This window comes from Atheta coriaria, unplaced genomic scaffold, assembly GCF_025399875.1.
Source record: "Atheta coriaria isolate IRGN ID8LTWV9N9 unplaced genomic scaffold, Caltech_Dcor_3.1 hic_scaffold_10_pilon, whole genome shotgun sequence".
Classification (NCBI taxonomy): domain Eukaryota; kingdom Metazoa; phylum Arthropoda; class Insecta; order Coleoptera; family Staphylinidae; genus Dalotia; species Dalotia coriaria.
In genome coordinates, this window is record NW_027045452.1 from 1,750,364 (window position 1) to 1,761,327 (window position 10,964).

General features: G+C 34.0%; 5 protein-coding genes across 8 annotated transcripts; 3 read left to right on the forward strand and 2 right to left on the reverse strand.

The window, feature by feature from the left end:
- Window positions 1-1,300: 1,300 nt before the first annotated feature.
- Window positions 1,301-2,805, reverse strand: LOC135801392 (uncharacterized). The gene has a single exon (XM_065314864.1). The coding sequence runs from the start codon at window positions 2,675-2,677 to the stop codon at window positions 1,478-1,480; it is 1,200 nt and encodes a 399-aa protein (XP_065170936.1). The 5' UTR covers window positions 2,678-2,805; the 3' UTR covers window positions 1,301-1,477.
- Window positions 2,806-2,847: 42 nt separating this feature from the next.
- Window positions 2,848-4,964, forward strand: LOC135801393 (zinc finger protein 572-like). Of its 2 annotated transcripts, XM_065314865.1 has the most exons (6): window positions 2,848-3,258; window positions 3,474-3,786; window positions 3,850-4,214; window positions 4,273-4,440; window positions 4,497-4,646; window positions 4,702-4,964. In XM_065314865.1, exons 2-6 carry the CDS (start codon window positions 3,586-3,588, stop codon window positions 4,859-4,861), a joined length of 1,044 nt encoding a protein of 347 aa, XP_065170937.1. In that variant the 5' UTR covers window positions 2,848-3,258; window positions 3,474-3,585; the 3' UTR covers window positions 4,862-4,964. The 2 variants fall into 2 exon arrangements, 1 of the variants encoding a protein (XP_065170937.1); XR_010550361.1 differs by having other exon boundaries at window positions 2,848-3,786; window positions 3,850-4,162.
- Window positions 4,965-5,239: 275 nt separating this feature from the next.
- Mettl5 (Methyltransferase like 5) lies at window positions 5,240-6,290 on the reverse strand. The gene is given in 5 exon segments (XM_065314870.1): window positions 5,240-5,460; window positions 5,535-5,622; window positions 5,625-5,674; window positions 5,736-5,950; window positions 6,014-6,290. Coding segments are annotated over 5 exon segments (651 nt in total). The 5' UTR covers window positions 6,149-6,290; the 3' UTR covers window positions 5,240-5,297.
- Window positions 6,291-6,738: 448 nt separating this feature from the next.
- Window positions 6,739-8,330, forward strand: LOC135801394 (zinc finger protein with KRAB and SCAN domains 7-like). 3 transcript variants are annotated; one of them, XR_010550362.1, is made up of 5 exons: window positions 6,739-7,159; window positions 7,216-7,580; window positions 7,647-7,814; window positions 7,869-7,965; window positions 8,037-8,330. XR_010550362.1 is itself a non-coding variant. In XM_065314867.1 (5 exons), exons 1-5 carry the CDS (start codon window positions 7,028-7,030, stop codon window positions 8,227-8,229), a joined length of 909 nt encoding a protein of 302 aa, XP_065170939.1. In that variant the 5' UTR covers window positions 6,740-7,027; the 3' UTR covers window positions 8,230-8,330. The 3 variants fall into 3 exon arrangements, 2 of the variants coding, with proteins under 2 accessions (XP_065170939.1, XP_065170938.1); XM_065314867.1 differs by having other exon boundaries at window positions 6,740-7,159; window positions 7,869-7,919; XM_065314866.1 differs by having other exon boundaries at window positions 6,742-7,159; window positions 7,869-7,982.
- A 169-nt stretch (window positions 8,331-8,499) lies between these two features.
- Window positions 8,500-10,305, forward strand: LOC135801395 (uncharacterized). The gene is made up of 5 exons (XM_065314868.1): window positions 8,500-8,673; window positions 8,731-9,151; window positions 9,201-9,371; window positions 9,426-9,572; window positions 9,635-10,305. The coding sequence occupies exons 1-4, from the start codon at window positions 8,500-8,502 to the stop codon at window positions 9,452-9,454; spliced, it is 795 nt and encodes a 264-aa protein (XP_065170940.1). The 3' UTR covers window positions 9,455-9,572; window positions 9,635-10,305.
- The last annotated feature ends 659 nt before the right edge of the window (window positions 10,306-10,964 follow it).

A 10,964-nucleotide genomic window follows, 5' to 3' on the forward strand; every position in this document is an offset into this window, starting at 1 on the left:
TCTCCAACAAAATAAAATCTTGAAGACTACTTTATTCTGTTCATTTGTATGAATAAACGAGGTTGGATATTTCACATATAATGTGATTTTATATTAGTTCTTCGCCAATCATTATCTTTGTACCTCTGGACAGGTTTCTAGATGCCATGTCGTTATCAAGACGTTGTTTTGTGTTGTTGGCTTATTATAATATTTACCGCGACTTTAACAAAACGTCAGTTAAAAACTTATCTGCCTCATATCATTTCACAATGTAGTGGAACATATCGCCGCTCTAATGTAATCGATTCTTAGTATTTTGACGCTGGCGACGGTTCTTACCAAACTCATAAAAATTCTTGGTCCCTAAGTGATCCGGAAGGAAGACAATGCAATTATAGACAATTATAATTTTCTCAGTGTGTTGGCATCGTTTCGTGTATTTGACGCTTTGTATTGAACTATCTTCCCTTTTAATATAGCTCCATACACTCATATCCTAAATATTATTTACAGGATTTCACTGAGTAATCATTTATTTGTAACGCGGGTAAGATTTAGACGCAGATACAAACGAATGTGAGCGTTTCTTGTCATAGAAATGACTGAACTTTTGTACTTGAGCTTCTATTCGACTTTGTCGAAAATAACTCTTAATCTTTTCTTGACGCTGGCCAAGTATTTTGATTGTTTTCATCTATCGTCACGATGGAATATTTTGTTGGGCGCTTCTTTGGTTCCTTTAGCATGAATCTATCATATGACATTTGCAATATTATTATTAAACCAACTTAAATCAATATGATTAGACGCATCAGCCTCGTCGTCTTTCGGATATAAGTAACTTGATTTAAAATTATGTTTTTTGTGCACTTGCGTCAGATAAGCTCGGATTTTCAATTGTCTCTGGAAAATTCGCCAAGTGCACTTGAACCTGTAGAAATCGAAGAACATAAAGGGCGTTATATGAAGCAGGCACCTTAGGTAAACTAAGTAAGTTGCCGATTATAACTAAATTATTAATATTAATTTGTTTTTACATTAGGTACGGATTCCGTAGAGTCTATCAAATTCTAAACGCCATCGGAGTACAAAAATGTCATTTGTTCCTGTATAATCTTTGGGAATACCCACAGATTAACTGATATGTTTATTAAGTGGATATAAGTAGATTGTGCTGCATCGTAAGCAAATGCGCAGGCGCAAGCTCCACCCCGTGGCTAAAGTATGTGACAAAAGAACTTTAGTCACAGCCTTGGCCATTCGCCTTAAAGTACCACTTTCTGTGTCTTAAAACCGTAGAAAACTGGCGCGTTAAAGATGGAAGTAGAAAGAATATTTAATTATCACTATCATTATTACATAAATATAATGGAATATTTTTATAACAAATCACAAATTTATCAAACAACCGCCTAAATATATCGCATAGATAAGATAACAAATTACATAGTACTACATACACATAACTTGAAATGTTGCCAAATCATTGCAATTATTAAATTAGTTTGCGGTCAATAAAATGAACAATAAGCTCCTTAATTTGCTGATGATACAAATTTTCCAATTCAGGAGACATCTTCATCTTATCAAGGAAATCTTCCGGGGATTCAGTAAAATCAGGTGCATCCTGACTTTCTACAAACATCACCTTCCTCACACCGAAGGTCAATATCAACCCAAATTTGGATACTTGCTTCCAGTGTTCCATCAACTGATCAAATGTCAACACGTCCGCCGCTTTCAGATTAAACTCCGCCAGATGGTCCGACAAACAATCATGATAAAACTTTAAGAAGTAATCTAATCTATCAAAGCACTCCTTTGAAGCAGCCGCGTAGAAAAAGTAGGATAAATCCATCGCTGGCGAACCCAATTTCGCCAACTGGAAGTCCAACATTTTCATACTTTGTGGTTCTGTTCGGTTTGACATATCTGCGTAATGATACAATGCATTGGAACACCAACAATCACCTTGGAGGATAACATCATTGGCGTGATAATTAAATACAGCTTTGATGTGTTCATCAGCAGTAGCGGCAAATTTATTTGTTACATCTAGGTAAGTCTTCTCTTCTTCAGGGTCGAAAATGACCTTTGCAATGTCAGTAATCATAGTTTTGACTTGTGTTAGAAAGTTCATTATATCGATGACTTCGTAGAACAAATCATGACTCATCGTCCCAGTAATCTCTTTGTATAAATCAGGTCTTAACTTTTGCATAGCATAAGATGTGCCGTGAAACTTTGCAAATGTTTTCAACGCACATTTTAGATGAGCTTCATTCATCAGTTGTTTCCGGTCCCACATGTCGTAGCCATTGCTTTTGAGGTTTCCCAACACCAACGTTTCTTTGTGCTCTTCATCGATGGCACCGTAGAATTTCGCAGTGTTGTCCCATGGTTGCGAAACTTGATGCTCATCTTGGAACTTTTGGAAAGTTGGTGCGATTCTCTCGTAGAAGTGGATTTCATTGAGGTAGATCTTATGTATGAAGTCCTCGAATTTTTTCGGATTACGATGCGAACACTTCAAAACTACGTCCAAGGTCTTGTTGGTGCCAACGATTTGTCCGAATTTGACCATTCCAAGGTAACCATCGCCTTTGTTGCTCGATGACTGCAGTGCCAGTTTGGCGTTTTTGATGTCTTCTTTGCGTGCGACATCTTGGACAATATCGTGGAATTCTTCGCTCATTGTAAGTTTAATTTTAGTATACGAACCGAACCAAAATGCTAATAATATTTATCGATGTTTGATAACAGAAGTTTGATCAACAAAACTCAAAGCGCGAATGATAGCACGCAACTCTAGCGGAGTATTATATAGGAATATGTTGTGTAATCTATAAATAATGATTTAAGTAGTATAAGTTGTGGTAGGAGTTATAGAATGAACACTTATTTCACAATGTGTTGTACAGACAGTTGTAGCTGAAATGTGCAACCAGTTCTACAGTGTTTTAAAAGAAATTTCAAAAGATAACTAACATTTAGGACGAATTATGTTCTAGGTCTGTCAATATTACTTTTGTTATTAAATAATAATGGAAACTGCTCAAAGTTATTTTGTTATTTTGTATATGTTGGATATAATCTAATATTTCACAACTGCGAAATGCCGCGTTTTGAAAATCTGGTATCACCATGAGCGATAATGTGTACTTGAGTGTGGCACTTGTAAAACCTGATTTCATTGGCAATATACGAACCGATCCGAGTTTCGTCGATTGAATATAAACACTGCATAATAACATTGTGTATCTCCAATATTCGCAAGTAAAGTCGACTGAAACTGCTTTTTCCTTCAAGGAAATCCCAAAGGAAATGTTGCCTTCTAAGATAACGTGTTTTCCCTTTAAATACATATCAATTTATAGCCAGTACCTTATACAATTGAACTGAGTTGAAAAAATTCATTAAATGTTTAAAATTACTTATAACTTATAATGTACATATCTTCATAATACTTAATGTAAATAAGTACATTTTAGCGCCATCTTGGAATCGATTTGAGCGTTATTAAAGCAACTTCTGATAATGATATGATAACTAAGCATTTTACTTGCCGCCAGAACCGCGCTGGTGCATAAATAAGCGAAAGTAATGCATAATACGAATAGTAATACTACCATGACGTCGGAAACTAATAACTTAGGAGCCGCAATTTTACAATCACAACTTCATGATCTTTGCATCGTGTGTAATAAAAAGGTGCGGAGTTGTGCAAAGTCTTCCATCCATGAAGTCTTGCCTAAAAGTGATCCACCAATAAAGTTGTTTGAGGTCCTCAAATTGTTATCAAATGTAAACTGGCATAATACACTGCTTATAACTATAATATTAATATGCTTATGATTAATTTTCTAGTTTGCACACTTGAATCAGGATGAGTGTCCTTTATCAGCTTGTGGTGCTTGTGTTGGGAAAGCTATTCAAGCATATAGCTTTCAAAGATTGTGTAATAAGTCTGTTGAGTTCATCAGAAATTGTATTCCACATGTGGATGAAAGCAATCACACAATCTCTAAGTTTCCTCTTTCTGAAAACAATCATCAGGAGGCTGAAACAATCAATAATCCAGAGCATAATGTAAACATTGATGATTTGAATGTTCCTACTAAATTAGCAAGTGTAAAGATTGAAATTTTATCATCTGATGATGAAAACAATGTTGATAATGGTAAAGATTCAAATGATATTGAATTTGTATCAATTAAACAGGAATCTAATATGTAACTATTCTTAAATTTTTGATATTTTAGTTGATTACTTTAATATTTTTGATTTTAGGCAAACAACTGCAAATAGAGCCAAGCAGACAACATTGCAAAGTGGCAAAGAAATGGTGGGATGCATATATTGCCATAAAAATATTCCATATGAACATTACCTGCTTCATAAACAAAAACACACAGAGAAAAGACCATACGCATGTAAAATTTGTGGCAAAAATTTCGAGTATGTGAGTCATCAATCCATGGATCATAATTAATTAATTGTTTATTCATTTGCAGATCTTCTAGGTTGCGAAGGCAACATGTAGGACAAATGCATATGCATCGTCCTTTTGTATGCCATCTTTGTGGTAAAAGGTTTATAATGGAGGCTCATTTAATTGGACATACTCGTCGTGCTCACAAGCATTCATGCAAGTTCTCATGCAAGTAAGTATAGAATCAGATTATTATTCTGCTTTTATTGATATTTTTAATATTTTAGCATTTGTGGAAAATCGTTCATCCAAGAATCCAGTCTAAAACAGCATCGTGCAACGCATATTGTCAAAAAATATTTGCCGAGGCCAAGCCGATTTGGTGTTCAACCGGATCTCAAACATCAACTCAAAAGGAAGCCAATTAAAACTGAGCCGATGCAGTAAAAATCTATAGTTACAATATATTCAATGATCAAATAAGATCATCATTTATTTTCAGAGATTTTCTTTAAGTTTTAATAAAAGTGACAAATCTGAGACATGTAAACTTTAACGGAACTTATTTCGAAAATTTCAACTTGTTGCTTTTTTACCCTTCCTACAACAGCTTTACCTTGATTCATAACCAAGCTTTTGATGGTTTGAACAAATGTAATGTGGATACTTTAGTCACGGCCTTGGCTATCCATTAAGTACCACTTTTTGTGTCTAAAAACCCTGGAAAAACTGGCGCTATAAAGGTAGAAGTAGAAAAATAATTAAATGCCATCTGTTGTAAATAAATTGGTAAAAACAGATGAACGTGTTTTAAGAATCAATCAATTTCTTGAAGTTTTAAAATTTAATTTTAGGTATAAAAGATTCAAATGTAAACTGGCCTTCACAACACTTCATCGTGCTTCAAAGTGAATTTTATAAAATCAACCTGGATGTCCACTGAAGTCTTTTTGTGAAACCTGTAAGTTGAAGGTAAATCATATCGTAATTCGGCAAGAACTTCCCCATCAGCACCGGCTGCTTTTGCCACTTTCAAGACATGATTTCTAGGACAAACATAAAATATAAATACATACAAAAAATCAGTTTACATCAATAATCAACGGATAAACAAATATACCTTGTAGATGTTTTATGTAACGAGTAAACAACATTAGTAGTGAGTTTTAGAGCACGTTCGAGAAATTTCATGTCAATCCCAGCGTTGTTTTGGTGCCAAATGGAGGATTCATTATTACCGTATCAAATTTACGATTAAAACTTTAAAACAAACGACATACACTAAAAAATGACAAAACAATGCACAAAATATAGATTTTACCTGTCTGGAATATCCCTTACAACATCACAGTGAACCACATCACAATTGGTGATCTCTTGCTCTTCCAGATTAGTTGCCAGGATCGCTAAAGCATCTGCATCCACCTCAAAGCCTACAACAAGTGCTGCATCCAAAGCAGCTGCACCAATTGACAATGCTCCACATCCAGCACCCAAATCAGCAACTACCTTCCCAGCAAAATCCCCATATTGACTCTAGAAACATGCACAAACTAAAATTTGATTACTCATTCACATATAGTTTTTTAAAATAGGTACTTGAATGGTATATAACATATGTGATCCCAAATGTGAAGGTGTAATATACTGCTCCAATTGAACTTTAGGCTTGTGGAACTCCTCAACACCTTGCAGCAGCTCCTCGAGATGTCTCAACTTCATGCATGGCCACATTATTTGCAGCTGTCTAGTCTTGGCAATACTGGCAGTATTAAATTACCAAATGAGGAATCTTGTGAGATGAAAAATCCAGTTGATTGAGCATTCGCTGTCTGCAGGGTGCTTCTCTGTGCAGAGTTTAGTGGATGTGCATCAGTGTTGTTTCCACCAATTGGTGAAGGCAGTGCAGAAGAGTTGAGGGTAGAAGCAACTCCTTGCTTTAGAAGAAGCTGCTTCTTTAACTGTAGCTCTTCTAAAATCTTACGATTCGTTAGTTCTGGATGAGAGAAAGCAGAGAAACATATGAGTGATAACACAATACAAATTGAGAGTTAATATAGAGAATCAGTTGTAAAAGTTACCTCTTTGAGCATTGGCTGCAGGGAATGCCATTAAATTGCTTTTCTCCAAATATATATTATTAATTTGGTATTATAAGAAAATGTACAACTATAAACCACGGTTAAAAGTATTATTAAAACAAAAATTTAACTCTGGCCATAGAAATGTGTCTTTAAGATAACGCGCTTTCTGTTTGTAGGTTTTGTACACAAATTGACAGATTGACATTGAAAAATTAATTTATAGCACGTACACTGTACAATTAAAGAGAATTGATAAAACGACTTAAAAGTTTATAAACTGTATAAGCAATCTATAGCTTATAATGAATAATCACAATGTCCATATTTTCATATTATTTAAGGCAAATAAGTACATTTTAGCGCCATCTTGGAATCATTTTGAGCGTTTTTAAATGTAGTCATTGTGCAACGCATGAAGTGGTGCAACGGATTAAAGTTTAAAAGCAAGATAACCACGCTTTTTACTTGCCGCTAAATTCGCACTGGTGCATAAATAAAGTGAAAACGATTCCATATTAATAATACAGTCATGACTTCTTTTCATAAACTCTGTGTAATATGTACCAGGAGGCGGGGTAGTAAAAGATATCCCCTCAACAAAGTCTTGCCTGAAAGTAACCCGCCAATAAATTTGTTTGAGGCCCTCAAATTGTTATCAAATGTAAATGACCATAGTGCACTGCTTATAATATTAATAAGTTTGTGATTTTTTTCTAGTTTGCTCACTTGAACCAGGATGAGTGTCCTTTATCAGCTTGTAGTACTTGCTTTGTAAAAGCTGATCGAGCATATAGCCTTCAAATATTGTGTAATAAGTCTGTTGAGTTCATTAGAAACTATATTCCACATGTGGATGAAAGCAAACACATAATCTCTAAGTTTCCTCTTTCTGAAAACAATCATCAGGAGGATAAAAGTAACAATTATTCAGGCCATAATGTGAAAATTGAAGATTTGAGTGTTCCTGCCCAATTAGCAAATGTGAAGATTGAAATTTTATCATCTGATGATGAAAATAAGGTTTTTAATGATAAAGATTCAAATGATGTTGGTTTTGCAGCTATTAAACAGGAATCCAACATGTAATTATTGATATTATATTTTTCAAATTTTAGTTCTGATTATGTTGTAATTTTTTTTATTATTAGGGAGATTTCCGCAAATGAACCAGAAGAAACAATATTGCATAAAGGCAAAATATATGTGATATGTATTTTTTGTAATAGAAGTATTCATCATAATGCTTACATGTTGCATAAAGAATCCCATACAGGAAAAAAACCCTATCAATGCAAAACATGTGGCAAAAAATGCAGGTATATGAATCATTTTTGAATTATGTATCATTCTTAACTGTTTATTCATTTCAGCACTCTTGAGAAGCGTAATGCACATATGACCAAGAAACATAAAGGCCAAAGGTTTGTATTTAAATCTCGTCTAAAACGTCATACACAGTCACACAAGGCAAAGCTTCCATGCCCGTAAGAATAGAATTAAATTATTATTATCCTGTTATATATTATATTTTATTTTAGTATTTGTGGCAAGTTATTCATCAAAAAATTCCAAGTAAAACAACATTGTGCATCACATTTTGCCAACAATCAAATACCGAATGATGTAAATGAATGCCTAAAGCGACTTCGAGTACAAACAGATCTGAAACAACACCAAAATGGAGTCAATGGAGTCCAAATAGAGCCGATTGGGAGTAACTACAACTTTTAAAATAGATTAAGTTTGATATCTGTTAAGTTAAGACACAATTTATTTAATAATTCATGTAGAATAAGAAGTTTCAAGATAAAAAGAAGGTGAACAATCTCAAATGTTAAATTTAACATCACTTGTGTTTTGAAAATTAAACCAGGTGCTTTTTACCCTTCCTACAACATCAACAGCTTTACCTTGTTTCATAACCAAGCTTTTTGATTGCCTGCATAAATGTTTTGTGGATGCTGATATCTAAAGTGAAACCAAAGTACCTGTAACGCCATCATGACTTCGGATACGATTGCCGCAGGAAATACAATTGTACCACCTCAAAATGATGATATTTGTATTATATGTAATAAAAGGATGCGGTATTGTAAAAATTTCTCCATTCATGAAGTTTTGCCTGAGAGTGATCCACCAATAAAGTTGTATGAGGCCCTCAAATTGTTATCAAATGTAAATGGAGATCATACACTGAGTATAAAGTTAATATACTTTTGATTTACTTTGTAGTTTGTGCAATTGAATCATGAACAGTGTCCACTACATGCTTGTGGCAGCTGCTTTAGGAAAGCTGTTCAAGCACACAGCTTTCAAAGAATGTGTAACAAGTCTGTTGAATACCTCAGTAGTTGCATGTCACATCTGGAGGATAACAAACAGTTGATCCATGAGTATTCTGCAGATGATACAATTATTACAGTTAATCAAGACAACCATGAAGCAATTGAAGATTTAAAAGACACTGCCCAGTTATTGAGTGTTAAGATTGATGAAATTTCATCCACCAACAATGTTGAAAATGATGATGATGGTGATGAAGATTCAGTAGGTATTGATGACCCAGAAGATTTAGAAGCAGAGTTTTCATCAGAGAGTGAAGAACTAAGTTCGAGGATAGTGATTTTGAATCTAGCAAAAAGAAAAGAAAAAAGTAAACAAGTTTAAAATTGCTACAATTTTGTTAATGTATTTATTTCTAGGCAAAGTAATACAAGGCGTCCAAAGAAAGAAAAGTTGCAAGACAATAGAAAATGCCGAGCTGAATGTGAATTTTGTCATAAAACCTTTCGAACTGATTATCTCCCAGTACATAAACGAATTCACACAGGTGAAACGCCATATACATGCAAAATCTGTGGAAAGAAATTTAAGTATGGATTATTTAGCAGTATCAAACCATTATTGGTTTCTATTTCTATTTGCAGATGTTCTTTTGAGTGCAATAAACATATAAAAGTGAGGCATAATGACAATTGTCCGTTTTTGTGTCCGATTTGTGGCAAAGGATTTAAACTGAATGCGCTTTTAATTGCACATAGTATTATACATGAGCAGGGCAAGTTTATATGCGAGTAAGCATCTAGATAAATTATTATTACTCTTTTATGCAGTGTTTTTGCTTTTCTCATTTTAGTATTTGTGGCAAATCGTTCCGCAGAAAATTTCAGCGCCAGGAGCATTACGTTACGCATACAGGCGACAAGCCATTCCTGTGTGATGAATGCCCAAAACGATTTGGTACACGGAAGCATCTGAAACAACATCAAGTCATTCATGCTAAAGTTAAGCCGATACAGTGTGAGTTTTGTGGTCGACGCTTCACTCAAAGGCATGCCCTCAGATCGCACGTAGTTAAAAGTTGTAAAGGAAAAGCGAATCATGAAGAATTTTCTTCTTCAGCCATGACAACTAACCTTCAAATGCCTGTTGATTAGACAACTATTATCAGATAATATGAAGCAAAGGCTGAGATTAATACTATTTAAATGTTACAAGTATTTTACTTCATTATACATTTACGATCAAATCATGCAATAATTTATAAAGCAAGATCTTCATTTAGCTAGTAACTTCAGAGATTTTTTAAGGTTATGTATTTTTATATCAGTATAAAACAATTTATATTTAAGATTTAAAGTGTTTCTTGAATTTTTATAAATTGGTGATGAATATGTGGTGCTACTGTTTATATTTTAATAGTAGATAAATATTTATATTTACAGAGTTCAACATATGGTTTTAGGTGTATTATAAGGTTATGTGTTCTCATTTGTTGAAAAATAATAAAGAAAAGCGTTTAACTTAGTTGTTGTTATTAGTTAAAATTGGTAAAGAATCAATTAATTCTCTTCACCATCCCAATCAAAACAATAAGTGATTTTTTTAAATTTAAATTATTTTCTTTTCTAGTTCTTACCCAAAAAATACAATTTTAACCTAAAAACCATGTCAATCGTACACTTATTTAAACGCAATATTTCCCAAGACGTTTTTGATCCAAATTTATTAGCATGCTAAGAAGAATGCATCCGCGCCTGTTCGTGCCATAATGCAAATAAATGAGCAGATGCACTGAGAGCATTAATCAACACTGATAATAATGGCGGGTGTCTTAACGTGCAAACGTGCAGCCCGAACTGCGCTATTTCAAGATGGCTGTCGCTACCTCTGATATCTGATGCACAACAAACCAACGATTTGTTTTAATTTAGCACAGTACCACTATAACAAATTACATAGAAAGCCATTTATTTACCAATTCAAATATGGCTATACTGTACTATATACTTAAACTCTTGCGAGTTATAATAACAATGTAAATTAAATTCAAGTGATATAACAAGCTTTTTATTGTCAGATGAAAGCTCCAAAGGGTTTCCTTACCGCAGATAGCAGCTGAACTCGACTAGGTTACCGGAAAAGCGTCAATAAACGAGGTTTTCTTGGGTTTCCACATCGTGCTA